The following is a 22,665-nucleotide window of genomic DNA, read 5'->3' as shown; positions in this document are numbered from 1 at the left end:
AACCAAACATAACCCAATAATAATGACTGCTGTGCCCTGGGTCTGATGCCAATGAGGGAGTGGCTGGGCAGGGAGAGGCTCAGCTGCTACGGGTGCTTCATAACATTCCCATTTAGCTGCTGAAGCACACTGACTACCTGCTTTGTGCAAGGCGCTGTGTTTGGTACAAAGATAACCTGGCATGGATCCTACTTCCAATGAGTTTACAGTAAAACACAGAGGATATGATTGGTACTTCCTACCCCCAAAGTCCAGTGCCCATTTTCCACGTGACACGCTCTGTGTGCCACCATTTTTATATAGAGACCTGAATCTCATGTTGAATAGATGAAGAAACATGGATATAGTTGGTGTCCTACAGAATGCATTCAGTAAACTGTAGAGTTCAAGTCCAAGCTCAGTGTTATCAGAACAGTGGGAGGGAGTGCTATGATCGCCTCAAGAGGGAGAGGAGTTTTTAGCATTGAGAACTAACAAAGGGACATTCAAGGTGACATTTAAAGCTAAGCAAGCAAACATTCTACTCATTTCCGTTATGAAACAACCTTTGTTAGGTGCTGTCAAGTTGGTTAAGGCTCAGTGACCCTATGCATAACAGAATGAAACCGTGCCCAGTCTTGAGCCATGCTCACAATAGTTGTTATATTTGAGTCCACTGCTGCTGTCACTGTATCATTCCATCTCAGTGTGGGTCTTCCTCTTTTTCACTTACCCTCCACTTAACCAAGCATGATGTCCTTCACCAGAGACTGGTCCCTCCTGATAATATATCCAAAAGTATGAGAGACAAAGACTTGCCATGCTGGTTGTAAGGAACATTCTGGTTGTACTTTCTCCCAAGACAGATTTGTTTGTTCTGCCAGTTCATGGTATTTTTACTATTCTTCTCCAACACCAGAATTCAAATGCATCAATTCTTCTATGACCTTCTTTATTCCCTGTTTAACTTTCACATGCATATGAGGCTATTGAAAATATCATGGTGTACCTTAGATCTCAAACTGACGTCTTTGCTCGTGAGCACTTTAAAGAGCTCTTGTGCAGCAGATTTGCCTGGTGCAAAAAATCATTTGACTTCTTGACTACTGTTTTCATGAGTGTTGGTTGTAGATTCATACAAAATGAAGTCTTTGACAACTTTAATCTTTTCTCCATTTATTATAATGCTGTTTATCGGTCCAGTTGTAAGGATTTTTGTTTTCTTTACATTAAAGTGCAATATATACCTTTTTGAAGATTGTAGTCTTTGGTGCCTTTGAATTATGGTGTTGGAGGAGAATACTAAAAGTGCCACGGACTGCCAAAAGAACCAACAGATCTGTTTGGGAAGAAGTGCAGCCGGAGTGCTCCATAGAGGCCAAGATGGCCAAACTTCGTCTCTTATACTTTGGACGTTTTGTCAGGAGGGAACAGTTGCTAGAGAAGGATATCATGCTTGGTAAGATGGAGGGTCAGAGAAAAAGAGGAAGACCCCCAAAGAGATGGATTGGCGCAGTGGCAGCATCGATGGACTCAAGTGTGGCAGCGGTAGTGAGGTTGGCCCAGGATGGGACATTGTTTTGTTCTGCTGTGCATGGGGTCTCTATGAGTCAGTGCCGACTTGATGACACCTAACAACAACAAAGTCTTGGAAGAAGTATAGTTTGAATAACGTAGTATTCTAATTATTTGTGTCTGGGCCTGGATCTGAACTGCCCACCAGGAAAGAGGCCTTATTTAGCTTTTTAGCCCCAGATTAGTGCAGTTCCTGGCAGTCAGTAAAGGAATGAATGATGGGACATATAGTGATTTCTGACTCTGGGTGGAGTTCTGGATATAACATACTTGCTGAGCAAGGAGGAACATCGCACAAAACAAAAGTTTTGTTATTAAAAGGACGTTGTGGTTGGTAAATGACGTTGAATTGGTTCTGACTCATAGTGACCCTATATAGCTGTATAGGGTTCCCAAGGAGCAGCTGGTGAGCTTGAACCACTGACCTTACAATCCAAGCCGACTTTGCAGTCCAATACATTAACCCTCAGTGCCACACCAGGACGCCATTAAAAGAATGAGGTATGTCTAAATACACCAATTAGGGAGAAGCTCTAGAAAGTACTATTATTGTTTTGGGTACCGTCAAGTTGATTCTGACTCATAGTGACCCTATGTACAATAAACAAAATACTCCTCACAACCATCGCTACGTTTGAATCCACTGATGTAATCTCTGTGTCAGCCCATTTAATTGAGAGTCTTTTCTTTTTTGATCCTCTTTTTTCAAGCATGATGTCTTTCTCCAGGAACTGGTTCCTACTGTTACTGTGTCCAAAGTACATTTCAACATTCTTCCTTTTAATGAGCATTCTAGCTGTACTTCTTTCACGACCGACTTGTTTGTTCTGTTGAGTAAGTTCTGTTAAGTCAGTTCTGATTCACTGACCCTGCATAGGATCCCATTATTGTCAAGGCAGTCCATAGGACATTCAATATTTTTTATTGACACCACAATTCAAAGACATAAATCCTTTGAACTCCCTTATTCATCATCCACATTTTGTAAACATAAGAGGCTACTGAAAATGGCTGGAGTTAGGCGAACTTCGTCCTCAAAGTGACATCTTTGCTTTCTTTTTTATAGTTTAAAATTTCATTTTAATAAACAATTATACAAAGCTTATTTCATTATAAAACTATTTCCAAGACCCTGTGGATGAAGATAATAATGATGACTTTATATTTGTGTAGTGCCTAAGATTTCCCAAACATTTTCATTTAATCGTCAAAACAGAGCTGATTTTACATCATTCAATAGGTAAGAAACAAGGTCATGTCCAGAAAATAATAAGTGGCTGAATTGAGACTGTAAGTTTTACTAAGCTGTTTACTAGGCTAATGTGTGACTTAACCGTGACTTTGTTGTTAGTGCCACCAGAGCGCCTAGGAAGAAAGGTGGGACAGACTGTTTTGGTAAGGACTGTTGTTGATGCTGTTAAGTGCCATTGACTTAGTCCTGACTCATAATGACCCTGTGTAGGGCTTCTGAGAAGCAACTGGTGGGTTTGAAGTGCCGGCTTTGCGGTTAGCAGTCCAGTGCTTATCCTACAGTGCCACATCAGAACTCTCCATAGAGGTTATTGTTATTGTTATTGAGTGCCATCGAGTCGGTTCTGACTCATAGCGACCCTGTATAGGGTTTCTGAGGAGCAGCTGGTGAGTTTGAACCACCAACCTTGCGTTTCAAACCGACTTTGTGGTCCAGCGCATTATCCTGCACTACCACACAATAGACAGCCCCCATAGAGATTAGAACCCAATTTTTTGCTGTTGATTCTAATGCACTTTATTTTCTTGCATTTCATTATTTTTTTTATTTAATGAAAAATTTCGAATCTATTTAAAAAGTGAGAATAGTGTAATGAATCCACATGAACCCCATCACCCCGTGGTGTGCTAAAGTCAGCTCCCACCAGCTCGAAAGAGTTGGTTCTGAGTGTTCTTTCTAACAGGACATTCAAATAGTACTGATAACTTGAAATGGGTCCTGGTGGGATTTTTTTACATTACAGAAAGTAGCAAATACTACAAATCAACTCCCCACCCCCAAATTGGTGGTGAAACATCCACTAACGCAATCATTTTCAACAATGACCAATTCCTAATTGCATATTAACAAACATACCTCCCTCACTTCTCTGGTTATTTTGAATACAAACCTCATTTTATATGTAAATATTTCAGTATATAAAGAAAGGTGGTTTTGATACTTCACCGATGGCAGGTTAATGTACTAAGACAGACTTTTCTTTTCACTCTTTCATTCTTAAAGTACCTGGATTGACACTTTTGAATCATTTTTCCATTCCTTAGTTCTTATGGAGTCCTGCTGTAGGATAAGCACTCAACCATAAGGTCGATTTGAACCGTAAAGTTGGTGGAAACTCTTTAAGGGGCCGCCATGAGTCAAAACTGACTCGATGGCACTTCATACTTACTTGCACTAGTTCTTATATTCTGTGCTTCTTTTTATGTATGGCATTCTGGTGGGCATCAATTCATTCTTCTACTTCTGCTTCCTAGGTTTGCTGATGAAATTCTATTAACACGTAAAACGTCTTCATATAATTAAATTGTTTAAACTCCTCTTCCTCCAATAGAAATGCCATATGTAAAAATTAAGGTTTTATGTCAGCTTGACTAGGCCAGAATTTCCAGAGGTTTAGCAGTTGAGATGTTCCCATGGGCTTATTCCCATGGTGATGAAACCTAATGCAGGCATAGTTAACTCTATGATGATTGGCTATGAGCAGCCAGTCAACTGAAAGGATGTTTCCTTAGAGATGTGGCTTGCTCCCAATATACTGGACATGCAAGAGAGGTTCTTTTTCTCTTTCCCTCTCCCACTGGAAACCTGGGACTCTACAGTTGTAAGCCATTTTCTTGATAATAAATTTTTCTTTATCCATCTATCTATCTATATAGTTTAGTTGGTTGGTTATGTGCCATGGAATCAGTTCTGACTCATAGTGACCCTGTATAGGGTTTCTGAGGCTGTAAATCTTTCTGGGAGTAGAACGCTTCCTCTTTCTCCCATGAAACAGCTGGTAGTTTTGAACTGCTGACCTTGAGGTTAGCAGCCCAACTTGCTACCACTGTGCTACCAGAGCGCTCTGTGTGTGTGTGTGTGTGTGTGTGTATTTCACTGGTTTTACTACTCTAGAAAACTGGGCCTAAAATACCATATGATCCAGCAATCCCACTCTTAGGCATCTATCCTTTTAGTTGGACTGATACTCTGATCTATAAATCTTCTTAGTTCTGCATTTTTGAAAGTCAAACCAACATTTTTTTGGCCACATGTCAAATTGTATTCTATTTAAGATTCTGTAAACACATTAAAAACAACAACTTCTTCCTCAAAAATGCTTCAGAAGAGCATTCTTCCTTTTTTGTTTTCTTCCTTATTTGAACTTTGGAATATCTTCTCTAGTTTGTGCACTTCAGTCAATTTTGAAGGATTCTATGGGCAACAATAGATTCCTGGCATGTCACTGTAGGATAAGCAATAGACTGTGAACCACAAGGTCAGCAGTTCAAATTCACCAGCTGCTCCAGCAGTTCAAATTCACCAACCCATAACAGGGTTGCTATGAGTCGAAAGAGACTCAACAGCACCCAACAACAACAACATGGACAAGATATGGAATGCTGCAGGAATCATCAAGAGAAGATGTGATGATTACAGAGCCACTGGACCAGTCGATGTTCAACCATTTCAAGAGGTAGCATATGATCACGAGCCACTGGCATGGAAGGAAGAAGTCCTAGGTGCGCTGAAGGTAGTGGCAAAGAGCAAAGCTCTGGGAATTGATGGAATACGTATTGAAATCTTTCAACAAACTGATGCAGCACTGGAGGCACTCACTTACCTGTGCCAAGAAATTTGGAAGAGAGCTGATTGGAAGAGATTGGTCCACTGATTGGAAGAGATTCATATTTGTACCCATTCCAAAGAGAGGTGACCCAATGGAATGTGGAAATCATCAAACAGTATCATTAATATTACAGGCAAGTAAAATTTTGCTAAAGATTAATTCAAAACTGAGTGCAACAGTACACTGACTGAGAATTGCCAGAGGTTCAATACAGATAAAGATGTGAAGTTAGGGATATCATTGCTGATGTCAGATGAACCTTGACTGAAAGCAGAAAATATTGGAAAGATGTATTTACCTGTGTTTTATTGACTATGCAAAGGCTTTTGACTGTGTGAATCATGACAAGATATGAATAACATTGTGAAGGATGGGTATTCCAGATCACTTAATCGTGCTCATGAGGAACCTGAACATAGATCAAAAGGCAGTTGTTTAAACAGAGCAAGGGGACAACGAATGGTTTAAAATTAGAAAAAATGTGTGCCAGGGTTTATTTTTTCACCTGTATGCTGAGCAAATAATCCCAGAAGCTGGATTATACGAAGAAAAATGTGGCATCAGGATTGAAGGAAGACTTATTAAAAATCTGCAATATGCAGATGATACAATCTTGCTTGCTGAAAACAAAAGAAGACTTAAAAGACTTACTGATGAAGATAAAAAAGCCCACAGCTTTCTGTATGGGTTGCACCTCACTGTAAAGAAAACAAAAATCCTCACCACGGGGCCAATCACATTATGATAAATGTAGAAAATACTGAAGTTGTCAAAGACTTCATTTTACTTGGATCCAATATCAACACTCATGGAAGCAGCAGTCAAGAAATCAAGTGACATATTGCACTTGGCAAATCTGCTGCACAAGACCTCTTCAAAGAGTTCAAGAGCAAAGATGTCAGTTTGAGAACTAAAGTTAAAATAAAATGACCCAAGCCATTATATTTTCAATAGCCTCATACACACGTGGAGTCCTGATGTAGCGCTGTGGGTTAATGCGCTGGACTGCAAAGTCAATTTGAAAAGCAAGGTCGCGGTTCAAGCTCACTGGTCACTCCTCGGAAACCTTATACGGGGTCAGCGGTTACGAATCGGGCTGTGAACCTCAGCGACAACAGTTCAAAACCACCAGCTGTTCTGCAGGAGAAAGATGAGGCTTTCTGCTTCCTTAAAGATTTATAGCCTCGGAAACCCGGTACAGGGTAGCTATGAGTCGGAACCGACTCCACGGCACATAACAACAACATGGGTTGGAACCGACTCGATGATGCTTAACGACATCGACAGCATATGTATATGAAAGTTGAACAATGAATAAGGAAGATGGTTGAGATTTGAGGCATTTGAGAAAAATATTTAAGTTACCATGAACTGCCAGAAGGAGGAACAAATCTGTGTTGGAAGAAGGGCAGCCAGAATGCTCCTTAGAAGCCAGGATGGTAAGACTTTGTCTCTCATACTTTGGACATGTTGTCAGGAGGGAACGGAGCCTGGAGAAAAACATCATAACTTGGTAAAATGCTTGACTGCTAATCAAAACGTTAGAGGTTGAAGTACATGTAGAGGAACCTTGAAAGAAATACCTGGCTCTCTACCTCGGAAACTTCAGTCATTAAAACCCCATGGAGCATCGTTGTACTTGGACACACTTGTCCATGAGTTACAAGCAACTCAAAGGCAACTGTTTAGTTGAGATTGGGATGGCTTCCTAGAGCAGAAGAATCTGATGACATTCCAGAAAAAATGAAATAAGGATAAATGAAACACCATCTAAAGATTATGTGAAAAAGAGGATTCCATGGGGGAGAGTGCGTATTGAATGGCAGGGGAAAGTTCTGAACTTTTCTGGGATCCTAAATCCCTTTCAGAATTTGATGAAAGCTGTGGAGTCTCTCCTTGGGAAAATAAATTTGTATTCACCTAAAGTCTGAGTCACTTAAGAATCTCTAGTTCATGTAGCCATTGGTCTCTCCATGTGCAAAAGAAGGAAGAATGATAAGCATTGAGGAGGTTTGGAATCAATTAGTCCAGTGGATTAATGGAACAGGTGAACATCAGTCTCCATGACTCTGAAACGAGAGGAACTAGACGGTGCCCAGCTACCATTACCAACTGCTCTGAAAGGGAGCACATTGGAAGGTTCTGGAGAGAGTGGGAGAAAATGTGGAGCAAAACTCAAAATTATTTAATAAATAATAATTTTTAACAGGACCAGGTTTCCTGGTCAGAAAAAGGCTGGAGGAACCTGAGACTATGGCCCTCAACCACCCTTCTGAAAAGGAACGCATCCTCATAGCCCAATTTTCAGCCAAGCAGTAGATAGGTTTATAGGAGGGACAACAACACTAATAAGGCATGCTTACCATGGAATGGTCAGTCATTCAAAAGCAAAAGAGCCAACATTTTCCAAAGGACAAATTTGAGAAAGGATGGGAAGGTGGGTGGAAGGTACATAGGAACCACAGGAAGGAAGCGAAATAACTTGTTGTATGGAGGGGATTGTAGTCATTGAAATAAAACAAAGTGTATGATTTGTCGAACGTAAAGTTTATGATCTTGTCTATAACCCTTCACTCAATTCCTAATAAAAACTTAGGGGGGGAAAGAATCTCTAGTTGAAAGATAAGAAAATTTTGTGATATACTATGTTGGAAAGGGTCCGGTGAAACAGGCATGGTATTCATTGTTGCTGGAAGAGTGAATTGCTTTAATTTAAAAATACGTATGGAAAGTATATACAATATTTGAAAGTACATGCAATTTAAACAATTTTTTAATATCTAAGATTATACCTTTCTGGTATACTGACCCCTGTGCACAAAACATGTGTGTGCAGATGTTCATACCAGCACTGGATATAACAGGAAACTCTCGAAGGCTTGAAAGGGCATCCACAGGCGACTAGTTAAATTATGGTATGTCACGCATATAATAGAATACAGTAATCCTTCCATATATAGCAATATACTCAGTCCAAAGAATTCGAGATGTTGTAACATATGGAAAAAACTGGGAGATTTCCTAGACCAAGGGCTGACAAACTATGGCCCCCAAGTTAAATATGCCCTGCTTCCTGCTTTTGTAAATAAAGTTTTATTGGACAAAAACATATCCATTAGTTTATGTATTGTCTGTAGCAGCTTTCCTATGAGACATCAGAACTGAGTCATTGTGAAAGAGATGGAATAACCCACATAGCTGAAATATTTAATATCTGCCATTTTGTAGAAAAAGTTTGCCATCACTGATCCTAGACCATAATAATAATCCTGACACAATTTCATCTTTTTATATTTTCACAAACGACAATTCCATTTCTGTACAATTGTTACTTACTTCAATGAAGCACATTTCTCATTTGGCTTCACATTTTCTTTCTTTTAAATTCTGTTTTTATCATAAAACAATTTATGTTTATCGTAGTAACCTTACGAAAGCACATTGAGCAAAACCCAATGAAACTAAACAAATCCATCAGAATTACGCTTGATTTCTCATCGCGTAAGGTATGGAGATATGGGTTAATACGCTGAGCTACAAAGTGGGTTTGAAACACAAGGTCGGCGGTTCAAGTTCACCAGCTGCTCCTTGGAAAGCATATACAGGGTTGCTGTGGGTCGGAACCGACTCAATGACACTTAACAACAACAGGGTTAATCACTGTTAACAATATCTTCTTGTCTTTTTTTTTGTAGTATAAACAGTAAAACCTTGCTATAATATAAAAAGTGAAATACAAAAAAAATCATTCATGTAAAACTTGGGGTGCAGTTGCTGTAGAGATTAATATGTCCAGATCTCGCTGCATCCGCTTTAAAGCGGCACAAGCCAAATCCCTCCAGGATCCACTGCAGTTTGGTGCCACCTTGTGGCGACAGATGTTCCCTTCAGCTCAAAATCCCAAGGAGGTCATGCTGGGTTCTAGAGCAGACCCGACTTCCAAGAAAGAGATTCCAGTAGACTTCTCAGTGGTCCGCACCATTTCATAAGCCTCATGTGAGTGGATGGATGGTGGTGGTGGCTGTTTGCCGTGGAGTCGGGTCTGACTCATAGTGACCCTCCCTGTACAGGGTTTCCGAGGCTTTAAATCTTTACCGGAGCAGAGCTCCTCATCTTTCTCCTGCGGAACAGCTGGTAGTTTCGAACTGCTGACCTTGCGGTTCACAGCCCTATTCGTAACCACTACGCTACCAGAGCTCCTTCATGTGAGTGGATAGGAGTCAGGAAATTGGGGAACCTCCTCTCTGCTACTCTGTATCCCAAATCAGGGTTAACTGCCTGGATTTGCCTTCCCCTGCATGTCCTCAGTTCTATAAGTGGGCAGGTCATGGGGTTTTACTGTATAAAATTATTTTACATATGTGGGATAATACTACTTTGTGACCTGATTTTCTCTTTATGAATTTATTTTTGAGAAAACCAGAAAAATAGATCCGTGTAACAGAAAGTCCAAGAATATAATTACATAAATATAGTCAACTGAGCTGTAACAAAGGAGCAAAGGCAATTCAATAGAAGTATATTCTTTTCAACCAATGGAACAACTGGATGTTATCCATATGCACACACACACAAAACCTACACACAAAGTTTATACTTTTTACAAAATTTAACTCAAAATGGATCGTAGACCTAAATATAAGATGTAAAACTATACAACTTCTGGAAAATGTATTTATGCACAATTCAACTGTATTTTATTTTGCTTCCTGGTGTGGAGAAGACCTGAAATATTAATATTTACCCAGCCCACAATTATTTGCTTCTGAACTATTTTACATATATATATGTCTGTGTGTGTATAGAGGGAGAGGGGAGAAGGGAAAAAGGAGAGGGGAGAAGGCCCTGGTGTGGAGGGATAGGTTCCTGGAGCGGCGCTGTGGGTTAATGCACTGGACTGCAAAGTCTGTTTGAACTGCAAAGTCAGTGGTTCAAGGTCACCAGTTGCTCCTCAGAAACCTTATACAGGGTCACTATGGGTTGACTCAATGGCACTCAACAACAGCAATATATATAGATATATACTTGTTGTTGTTAAAAGTACCATGGCGTCGGTTCCAATTCATAGTGACCCTGCACAGGGTTTCCAAGGCTGCAAATCTTTACGGGAGCAGAAAGCTTCATCTTTCTCCCGCGGAACAGCTGGCAGTTTCGAACTGCCGACCCTGAGGTTAGCAGCCCAATTTGTAACCACTACGCTACCAGAGCTCCATATATATATATATATATATATATATAATTATATAAGAAAACTAGAGCAATCGTCAAAGAGAACAAGATGAGAAAAATTACTATACTAGCAATCAAAACATATAAAGCTATAGTAACTTAGACAGTGTGGAATTAGCACCTGAATAGACAGAGAGACCAAGGGAACAGAATAGAGGCCAGAAATCAACCCAAACAAATATGAGCACTTAACAGTGGTGGAATTGGGGAGCACTGGGGAAAGGATAGACGTTTTAATAAATTGTGTTGGCTCATTGGAACTTGATCCCAGCCTCACACCATACACAAAGATTGATTTCAGGCAGGTTATAGATCTAAATGCAGTAGATAAAATAACAAAGTTTCTTAAAGATAATATAAAATAATATCTTTATGGCTTCGAGGGAGAGAAAGAGTATTTTACATAGGTCACAAAAAATACTAACCATAAAGGAAATGTTTGACAAAATGATCAAAACTAAAATTAAGCACTTTTGTTCATCAAAAGACACCATTAAAGAGTGACAATTTAAGCCAGAGAGCGAGCAGAAATATTTGCAACATACATAACAGCAAAGGACCTATAAACAGAAAACAAAGAATTCCTATGAATTACTAACAAAAAGACCGACAACCTAATAGAAAAATGGGCAAACGATCTGAAAGTAATAATCAAAAGAAAGGATTGTTGTTGTTGTTGTTAAGTGCCATCAAGTTGATTCCGACCCATAGTGACCCTGTATTGGATTTCCAAGGTGCAGCTTGTGTGCTTGAACCACCAACCTTGCAGTTCAAACGACTTTGCAGTCTAACACATTAGCCCACAGTGCCACACCAGGACTCCAAAAGAAAGGATGGTGGTGGTTGGTTATGTGCCGTGAAGTTGATTCTGACTGTAAATCTTTATGGGAGCAGAAAGCCTCATCTTTCTCCCACGGAACAGCTGGTAGTTTTGAGCTGCTGACCTTATGGTTCACAGCCTGATTTCGTAACCACTAAGCTACCAAAGTACTCCACCTTATTAGTAATTTGTTGTTATGTGCTGTCTAGATTGTTCTGACTCATAGCGACTCTGTATAGAGTTTCCGAGGCGCGGCTAGTGGTTTTATATAGCTAACCTTGTAGTGCTGATCCTACAGCGCCACTCCAGGAATCATATTAGTAATTGGTGGTGGTGGTATGCTGTTAAGTCGGTTCTGACTCATATCGACCCTGTATAGGGTTTCTGAGACTGTACCCCTTCATGGAAGCAGAAAGCCTCATCTTTCTCCCATGGAGTGGCTGGTAGATGTGAACTGCTGACCTTTCAGTTAGCAGCCCAGATCGTAACTCAGTACACTATTGTTGTTGTTGTTGTCATGTGCCGTGGAGTCGGTTCCGACTCATAGCGACCCTGTACAGGGTTTCTGAGGCTGTAAAGCTTTACGGGAGCAGAAAGTCTAATCTTTCTCCCGCGGAAAATCTGGTAGTTTCGAACTGCTGACCTTGCGGTTTGCAGCCCGATTCTGTACACTATTAGGGCTCCTTATTAGTAATTGTTGTTGCTGTTAAGTGCTGTCGAGTCAGTTTTGACTCACAGCGACCCTGTACAGGGTTCCCAAGGAGCGACTGATGGGCTTGCATGGCCGACCTTGAAGTCCAGTGCATTATCCTGCAGCGCCACACTGAAAACCACAATGAGTTATCATTGCACATCCATCAAAATGGTCTGTATAAAAGAGACTGACAATAGCAGGTGTGATGGAGCCTGTGGAATAACTGGAGCATTCATATACTGTTGATGGTAGTATAAAATGGTCCGGCTCTGGGAACACTGCTGAGTTCTCTTAACTAACACTGAAGACATGCATACCCTTTGGCCCAGAAATTATAATCCTTGTACATAAGCATGTTCATGCCAACCTTATTTGCAGTAGCCAAAAAGAAGTAGGAAACAATTAAAATAGTCATCATAGCAGAATAGGTGAATAAATAGTGATATATTCATACTATGCAATATTATTGTCGTTGTTGTTAAGTGCCATCGAGTTGGATTCAACTCCCAGCAATCCTGTAGAGGGTTTCTGAGGAGCAGCTGCTGAGCTTGAGCCATTAACCTTACAGTTCAAACCGACTTGCAGTTCAGCGCATTAATCCACAGTGCCACATTATGCTGCAATACAATAGAAACACAGACACACCAACACAAATGGAAAAAAAAATACATCGAACAAAAGAATCCAACTGATTATAATACCATTTTTATAAAGCTCAAAAGCAGGTATTTGAAGATAAGGAGACTGGTTGCTTTGGGGAAGAGGACTGTAAATAAAGTTGTATTGGAGCACAGCCCCACACATTAATTTACATACTGCCTTTGGCTTCAGAGGAAACGTGAAAGAACTTGTGAGGTACAAGAGTTCATTGATTTGTGATGGTTCACTGAGCTATCAGTTTCTCATTTGTTGACTTTTCTTTAGCAATATTTGAAAAGGAAGAAGTTATACCAGCTGACCTATGACCTATTCACTTCCTTTATGGGATGCCCCAAGGGAAAGAAAAGAAATCTGGTGACTTGGTCTAATGTCCTTCTCAACTGGCCCTTCCAGTAAATAGACTAATGACATTTATTAGGAGAAAGTGATGTTATCTACAGAATTCTGTTAGCAGGTTGTCTCCAGCTAGAGATCACACATAGCAAATAACCCAGAATCTTTGGTTCCCTGGAGAATGTCTTATAAACTATGCAAGTCTCTGGGGGTATAAAATGGAGATGTTTCATAACTCACATGGTTTCTGCTGTGTGAGGTAATTCCACAAGCTTCATTTGGAGACCACATCTATTATTCTCAGCCAGAGAAAGCATGTCTGATATGGAAAGGAATGATTTAGGGATCCACACAGGATGTCAAGACCTCTGTATGCTTTGCCTATGCCTCTGAATTGCTTGTATGCATGAAATTATTAGTGAGATTTTATACTGTCCAAGATAGCCAATTCATTTGAGCCTGATTTGTCAATCTAGTCCCATCTGTTAATGCCATATTATACTTCAATTCAAAAGTTGTTGTTGTTAAGTGCATTGAATAGGTTCTGACTCACACGACCCTGTATAGGGTTTCTGAGGAGTGGGGGCAGGGTTTGAACCACTGACCTTGCGGCTCAAACTGACCTTGCAATACAGTGCATTACCCTGCAGAGGGAGTCTTGGTGTGGTGCTGTAGGATAAGCACTGGACTGCTAATCGTGAGATTGACAGTTCCAACCCACCAGCCATTTCTTGGAAAGCCTATACAGGGTCACTCTTGAGTGGGAACCAACTTTACCACACTTAACAAAATGAATAATGATTATTTTATTTAAAAAGCAAAAAGTCCACTTTAATCAATCCTCTCCTGTTCCCTTGTCATCCTCATCTTTCTTATATGGAAGCTCCCATGTCAACATAGCAGAGAAAACTGCCATTATGAATTCGATATGGATTATTCCATATTCTTTTTTGTAGTACAGTTATATACCCATGCACATACACACATAATCACATGCACAGATTTGTATGTATATTTGTAAAATGGTAGAAGGATAGTGTCAGAACCTGTTTAACTTCAGGGAGACAATGTGAATCAAGATCAGCCCAAGGCTGATCACTATGAGGTGGAAGTCATACATACCTCCATTCTCCAAACTTTAAAAAAAATTTTTTTTTTAAACAATTCTGACCCCAGGCATCCCTCCCAGGGCCTTGTATACTTCTCTTCTGGGTTCAGTAATATACTGTAATGGTCACATAGCCCACACTTAAGGAGTTTATTTAAAAAGCAACAAGGATCAGGATCCGGAAGCATGCAGGCAAAGTCTGAAAGAGGAGAGCATTCTTCAGTGTAGGACAGCTCTCTAAGCTGCTCTAATTTACAAGCACACAGGCCCTTCTCTCTGCTGTACAGGCCTAGGTCTTCCCTGCCATTGGCCTCCACTGCTAAATGACTCAGCTCATAACCAGTGTAGAAGTTTCATTCAGCAATCTTAGCTGCATTCGTAGTAGCAGCTTTCTACTGTCACCATCAATTCTGCCACAGGGCTTTTTCCAGGCCCTCCCTGCCTTCAGTTTTGCAGTTCTTAATCTGTGTCACAGCTGCTTTTGGAGGTTCTTGCCTCTTCTCTCTTCTTGCCTCTCTTGCCTTTTCTCTGGTCCCGCTTCTTGCTTCCTCTGTGGGGTTGGCTGAATATATAAACCAACTTATCAATTTCAAGGCATGCTCCTCCCACTAGGGTCACAAACTGACCTCTTGGTTTATGACAGATAGTTCGTTTGCATAGTAGGCCATAGTCACTTCATTTGCATAGGCTATGGACCAATCCCTGCAAGGTTCAAACAAATCACAGGGCAGGTTGCAGCTCAGGGCAACCCAAAAAGTATCAAACCAAACATTATTATTTACAGCCTACCCAGGAAATATCCATCAACCTGCACAAAAGTGACAAACTCCGGAACGATCTCAAAACAATCAATTTCACCATAATATCTATCTATCTAAACATATATAATGGGGCTTCAAAAAGTTTGTGCAAAAATCACATTATTTTTCTATTCCATTTTCCATTAACTTTTTGAAGACCCCTTGAACTATTGGGTTTTGTGTGAATGTATGGGTCATCCTGTGCAGGGACCATGTTAATCTTCTCTGTATCATTCCAATTTTATATGTATATGTGCTGGCAATGCAAGCACATCAGTGATATGGTTTAAGAGCTGGTTATATAGCTAGTTCATTCATTTCAATTGCTTTATGGTTATGAATATAAATACACTACATTTTATCAAGTCAGCACCTATCAAAAGCTATTTAGATTATTTGAAATGTTTTATTATTATAAATAGTGTTGAAATGAACATCCTTATGCATGTCTTATAGTTTACATGTGAAAGCATTTATACGTAAAAGCACTTGACATGCTATATCATAATCTTTAAAATAAGCCCTTTGCCACTGAATTAATTCTGACTCGTAGCTACTCTACTGGATAAACTAGAACTGCCCCCAGGGGTTTCCAAGACTGTGATTTTTACAGAAACAGACTGCCACATCTTTCTCCTGCAGAATGGCAACCGCCAACCTCTCAGCAGCCAAACATTTAATCACTGCACCACCTAGAATGCCTTAGCTAGACCGTGATAGTGGTGTTGGCTAAGTGCCTTTGAGTTGGTTTCAACTCACAGTGATTCTGTATAGAGTTATCAAGGAGTGATTGGTGGGTTTGAGCCTCGGATTTTTCGGTTAGAAGTCCAGTGCTTATCGTATGACACCATACCAGGACTCCTTGCTAGCTCATAGGATATGCTTAATTTTATTTTCAATACAAGCAAACACCCACTGCCACTGAATCAATTTTGACTCAAAGCAACTCTATAGGGCAGAATAGAATTATTCTATAGGGTTACCAAGTACATCTTTACAGAAGCAGACTGCCTCATCTTTCTCCCTCAGAGTGGCTGATGGGTTTGAACTGCCTACCTTTTGGTTAACAGCTAGCTATATGATTTGTTGAATATAACACTGACGAGTTTTACATTCAGCAAATCATATACTTTGCTTCATTACAATGATTGCAATCCTTTCCATTTACCATCTGTTAACAGTATGTATCTTTATTCACGTAACTATTGCATTCCTCCCTGTGTCTCCCACTACTTTCATCTTTCCTCTGCTGACCACCCTCTTGTTGTATATTGTCTGCCCTGTCACTCATGTTAACATATGTTTATTGTCTAACCCATGAATTTTTCCCCTCCCTCTTCCCCCGAATCCATATCCATCATAGATTGCTTCTTTTATCAAGAAAACCTTTCTTAACTTTTAACATCATTGATCTCATATAATATTTGTCATTTTGTGGTTGGCTAATTTCATTCAGCATAATATCCTCCAGGTTCATCTTCAGCATTGTGTCATGTAATTAGAGAATAGAAGCATGTATACAGTTCTTTTTCACCATTCATGCAGCTCAGTTTAGGGTGGATTTGGCAGGTGTTGGTTACTGTCTGTCATTGATCAGGTGGTATAGGAATTGGTACTGACTCTTGCCCAGTGGGTAGAGCTGCAGAGGGTAGGGTTTTGGCTGGGCTGTGTGGGCATGGTTGTTGTCTCTTATTGGATGGGAAAGAGAAAACCACTCCCTCAGAAACAGGAAAACAAAAGAGACTAAACAAATAAAAAACCAACAATGAAAAGAGAAAATAATAATGAGGAAAGAAAAAAAACCAGGCAGCAACCAGAGAAAAAGGAATGTAATAGCTATAAAGGCAAGAGAGAGACAAGGAAATGGAGTTATAGAAGAGAAAAATAAGTGAGAAAATAAAAAAAATAAAAACTTAATATTTAAAACAGAAAAGAGGGACAGGAAAATGAAACTATAGAGTAGAAAAATAAGAGAATAAAAATAAGGGAGATGGAAGATGAAAAGAAAAGAGAAAGAGGGTAGAGAGTTGTAAAGAAAGATCAGAGTAATAAAAAATCAAAAAAGAAGAGAGGAAATGAGAAACAAGAAAAGACAGGAAAACAATGGCAGAGATAGAAAGAATACAATGCAAGGGAATGGAAAGAGAAGGAGGAGGAGAAAGAATAAGCAAACTAAAATAATGAAGCAAGAAAAAGGGAAGAAACAAACAAACAAACAAAAACAGTGTAGCTGTTTGACCTGTAGAGATGAAAATGCTGAGGGATTCCTCAAGCCAAGGATCTCACAAGGTGGGTATAAGAGGGATGTGACAGCGGAGTTCTTGGCCTAGATGGAATTCCTATAGACCTAGGCTTTATCTATGTTCAGGGCACTCAATCCAGAAGTAGTTTGGAGGCATTTGATGGAAATGGCTTCAGTGTCTGTTAGGACCACAGGGCAGCTGGAGGCAAGGTGAATGGTTAAGTGCTGGTCAGGTGGCTCTGCTCATTTTGTAGGTCTGTAGCTGAGTCCACCTGAATCTAGGTACCAAAGTGGCACAGCCAGCTCCCACCTCACACTGGTGTGGATCTAACTATGTAGCTCCAAACTCACCAAGAACAGGGTCTGTCCTGGGGATGGATGAAGGTGGGAGCTGGCCACACCTCTGGTCACCAGGGTAGCATGGGGGAAAAGAAGGGATCACAGCTTTACCATTGTGTGTGTGAATGTGCTCTACCAGGCTACCTTCTGATGCTGAAACTATTCACAAGATGTTCATGCCTCGTCTGACCAGCCATTCACCAATCTGTCTCCCTCTCTCATTGTCCCTCCTTAGTTTCTCCTCCCAGCATGCACTCAGTCCACTTCTCTAACCTTTCCTCTGAAGTTCAGGTTCCACGATTTTCACCTGTGTGTGTTTCAATTGTTGGTCTCTCAACAGCACCTCACAACAACAACATTCCACTGTATAGTTTGTTTATCCACTCATTTGTTGATGGACAGCTGGGTTGTTTCCACCTTTTGACTATTGTGACAAACGCTGCACTGAATATTGGTGTGGAGGTGTCTGAGTTCTAGCTTTCAAGTGTTTTTCTATAAGAGTGAAATTGCTGAGTCATAGGGTAGTTCTATGTTTCGGTTCTCGAGGAATGCCCAAGTATTTACCACAGTGGCTACACCATTACACAATCCCACCAGCAATGTACTAGGATTCCAATTTCTCTACATCCTCCCCAACACTATTATTTCCCATTTATTTGCTAATAGCCAACCTAGTAGGTGGAGTCATTTATTGTGTTTTGATTTGCATTTCCCTGATGATCAATGATGTTGAACATCTTTTCATGTATTCTCTTCCATCTTTTTTGCTGGTCCTGAATTTACTTTTTACGTACTTTGTTGTAAACTGCCTCTGAATCTTTATAGACTTAAAAGTGCAAGTGAAGGGGAATGATTAACTTTTCAGTCTAGGAGCAGAGGTCCCTAGGACCCTAGGAGAAGAGCAGAGAAGCAGTGATGCCTGAAATGGAGCCAGAGATGATGACGTGGAGCGATGGAGCAGCTGGAGACTTTAGATCCAGAGAGGGAGAGCGACTGTGTGCTGAAGACCTGGGGGGTGCAGGGGAAGGATTGCATGGAGGGGATTGTAACCATGGCAATGAGATGATATATGATAGAATGAATGTAAAACTAATGTTCTCCCATAATTATGTTCTCACATAATTCACAATAAAACATTTAAGAAAAATAAATAAATAAATAAAAATATAATCTAAAAAAAAAGTGCAAGTGAAGGGAGTAAGAATAATGGAAGTGGAAAGAGAAGGGAGGAGAAGCAGGGGTAATATGATTACAGTTTCTCTCCATAAGCAGGACAAGACTCTGTACCTCTTCAGGAGTTACCCAGGGCCTGGCAATAACGTGGTGTCTATTTCCCTACAGAGAAGGGCTGCCCCACCCACCACCTCTGCTGGCTCAGCCCAACCTCCCCTTTGGCTACCCAGTCTACGGGGTGGAGGTGATGCCCCTGCACACAGTTCCCATTCCAGGTAGGTGCATCCCCATCCTGGGAGAGAGCAGGTAGCTTTCGTCTTCCTGATGGGTCCGGCATTTTCTTTCATGGCAAAAGGAGGCTGGGAAGGGAACAATCGCCCTTAAGTGCTGTGCGCACAGCACAAAGCCAGAAGCTTGGCATGGTTTCATTGAAAATGCAGTGGTGTCACTAGAGGGTGTGTGTGTGGGGGGTGGGGGGTGCAGACTGCATCGAGTGACAAGGTCGAGGTGGGCGGGACATCCAAATGACTGTCCATAAAATATTTTGTGTATTGTTTTATCAGAAATTTATTATGTTTCATAAAACTATCCATGTAGGTAATTATAACAGCAAAAATATTTTAAGTTCAGCATACATGCATCAATGTGCCTACTGGGCTAATTTGTTGTTGTTGTTAAGTGCCATCGAGTCGGCTCTAACCCATAGCCACCCTGTATAGGGTTTCCAAGGAGCAGCTGGTGAGCTTGAACCGCCAACCTTGCAGTTCAAACGGCTTTGCAGTCTGACGCATTAACCCACAGCGCCACACCAGGACTCCACAGGGCTAATGCTCTCTGCTAATTTACTTTTGGAATCTTCTAATGTGCTCAGGGCAGAGCTGTCATTATTATCTAGCTACAATGATGGTTTTATCTGCTACAAGTTACAGGTTGTTTTTGTTGCTGCTGGTACTTATATAGTTATTGGCTTTGTCAAAGTTTCTGGTATTTTAGCTACAATATTGTGGTCATTTGCATTTGTGAACCTGTATTGATAACTTGTTGAGAATGAAGTAGCAGTTAAAGGAAAAGAAGAAGAAAAATCAAAAAAGGCTTCTGGTTATTTACTAATATTGTTATAACTAATGATATTGTAACAAGGTAGAAAGATGTAAAACGATTTTGTTGTGAGTATTCATGAAATCTAAGAAATATTACATTTAAGCAATGTACATGATAAAAATTAATAATGGACATCACTAAGGATTTTATAGGGTCTGGTCCAGGAAGTGGGCCCATAGGGGGTGGGGGGATAATGCTATGAGCTACTGTATTGGAGGGTATCAGCTCTTAGTGACACACTAAGTGAATGTTAGTCTCATTGTTTCCACAACCGGGAATCTCCCTTAGCAGCCGTGACCTATCGGGGTAGACAGAAATCTGTGTGCTTCAAAAAATGCTAAGATAAATTAATTGGTTTTGTGATGTCAACCTACATAATAGTAGTCAGCAAAGCACACATGTATCTCCAGGAAATGCATTCTGGAAAGAGTATTTATGTCAGCTGCAACTCCTCTTCACAGTGGAGTTGTGCACACCTCTGTAGTTCAACATTACCTTCCATATCAAAGGCTGGCACAAATAGTTAAGCACTTGACCATATTAACTGAAAGGATAGCAGTTCACATCCACCCAGAGAGGTCCTGTAAGAATGGCCTGAAAGATCACAGCCATGAAAAGCTTATGGAACATAGTTCTAGTCTGAAACCCACATGGTCACATGAGTTGGAATCCACACCATGGCAACTGATTTGTCTTGTTTTGTTGGGTTTGCTTTCCCATATCAAAGGGAAGTAGAATATTATCAGGAGAGAGAAGCCAGAGAGGCATAAACCTGTAGATATAAATGTCCTCACCCCAAGTTCCTAAATGGTAAACTCAATGGGCCCATCCAGTGAACTCTTCTGCTCTGAGCTCATGGCATCTTGAGACAAATAACCCATCGCAGGAAAAGACCCAGCCAGGAGGGTCTGGGTGGTAGTGACACTGGGGGATCTGGCATGCCTTGTGGATCTAGCTGTGTTCTGTCTAGATCCAGCACCAGCAATCAAGACAGACACCCAAATTACACAAACCCACACATCCAATGGGGTGAAGATGAGTGTGTATGCCTTGAGACAGGCAGGAGTATAGTATGTCAATGGATGGCCCTACCTACAGAGAAGGAAATGCAGGTGTCAGAGCTGTAGTGGGCCATCCCAGACTGGGGAGAGAGGGCTGGAAGATGTGGGACTGAGGGTGCAGCCCCTAAGCTGGATGAGCATGGCTCACTTTGATTCCATTCTAGGCATCCTTCCTTTTAAATTGACCTCCCATTTACAACAATCCTATGAGGTAAATAATTATTTTGCCAGTTTCAGAGAAGATGAAAATTTAATAAGTTATCTATAGGCCACAAAGGGAGTATGTGTTGGAATTAGAATTTAGTCATATTCTAAGAACATAAATACATTCTAAAGTAAATATGCTTAGAGTGGGTTGCTGGTGTTTCTAAATAGCTAGTTTCAAATAATTTATCATTTTGGATGATTCACAATTTATCCATTGCTTCCTTCCCTTCAGTACCAAAGAATTAATTCATGGCACCCATCTAAAGCTGTGACAGGGAATTAGAGATTTTAGGCCTTGGGACGAATGATGGAAGACCATCTTACAGAGTAAGCATTCTAGACTTGAAGGGACTCTTGAAAGATGAGTCAGCTAGATGTGTGAAAGGATTAAAGAGTCCAAACATCCTCTCAGATGGTGGGCTTTTTGTTTTTGTCCTTTTCCCTGTGTGCTCCAGGTCTTCAGTTTGACGGACCAGATGCTCATCTCTATGAGGTAAGAGTCCCCTTTCAAGCCCCTCTCTATCCTTAACATCCTGTTCTGTGCTCACTGCCCATGCCCCCTCCTCCCAAATATGACTGACCTAAGACTCTGACAGACATTCCAATCCATATTTACCTGGGTTAAATATCAGCTGTGAATCCTAGGCTGGGGGAAGGGGCTGGGATGTATGCAGAGGTATGGGTTTCCCCAGTCAGAGTACTGACTAGAGTTCTAGGGAAGACTGCCAAGACCATACCAAAGAACTGGGTCACCAAGAGGACTCCTGCCAATACTACAGGCTCCTGCCCCATGTTGCCCCCTGGCAGAGCTAGTGCCAGCAGAATGGTTGTTCTGTGCCCTCCTTTCCACCCCCCACTCAATTTAGCTCCAAACCAAGGTCTCATGTAAGCATATCTGATTGTTGCTGTTAAGTGCCATTGAGTCGGTTCTGACTCATAGTGACCCTGTACTGGGTTTTCAAAGAGCAGCTGGTGAGCTTGAACCACTTTGTGGTTCAAACTGACCTTATAGTCCAGCACATTAACCCATAGCGCCACACCAGGACTAGTGGGAACTACACCTAAAATCCTAACTAAAATGTGTCTGGTTGGAGGTCTTTCACTCCATGGGCTCAAAATTTACTACACAGCCGCAGTAGTCAAAACAGTCTGGTACTGGTACAAAAGGTACATAGATCAATGGAACAGAATTGAGAACCCAGAAGTAAATCCATCCACACACAGTCAGCTGATCTTTGACAGAGAGTCACAACACAATAAATGAGGAAGAGATAGTTGCTTCAACAAATGGTGCTGGCAAAACTGGAAGAATGAAACAAGATCTCTATCTCACACCATGTACAAAAATAAACTCAATGTGGATTAAAGACCTAAGTGTAAAACCTAGAACTATAAAAATCATCAATGAAAAAATAGGGACAAACTTAGGGGCTCTAATATATGGCATAAATACACTGTCAAACATAACTAAAACCACACAAACA

At 40.8% G+C, this 22,665-nt stretch overlaps 1 protein-coding gene across 1 annotated transcript in view; it reads left to right on the top strand.

The window, feature by feature from the left end:
- B4GALNT2 (beta-1,4-N-acetyl-galactosaminyl transferase 2) overlaps nt 1–22,665 on the top strand; it is a 70,369-nt gene that overhangs the window by 31,595 nt on the left and 16,109 nt on the right. Inside the window, exons 4-5 of the mRNA XM_006833654.1 lie at nt 18,981–19,087; nt 21,637–21,674. Of these exons, the coding sequence (XP_006833717.1) occupies nt 18,981–19,087; nt 21,637–21,674 (145 nt within the window). The remainder of the gene's footprint in view (nt 1–18,980; nt 19,088–21,636; nt 21,675–22,665) is intronic.

The sequence above is a fragment of the Chrysochloris asiatica genome, unplaced genomic scaffold (genome assembly GCF_000296735.1).
Source record: "Chrysochloris asiatica unplaced genomic scaffold, ChrAsi1.0 scaffold00007, whole genome shotgun sequence".
NCBI classification, from domain to species: Eukaryota; Metazoa; Chordata; class Mammalia; order Afrosoricida; family Chrysochloridae; genus Chrysochloris; species Chrysochloris asiatica.
Note: the sequence above shows the minus strand (reverse complement) of the source record. Positions and strands in the feature narration are given on the sequence as shown.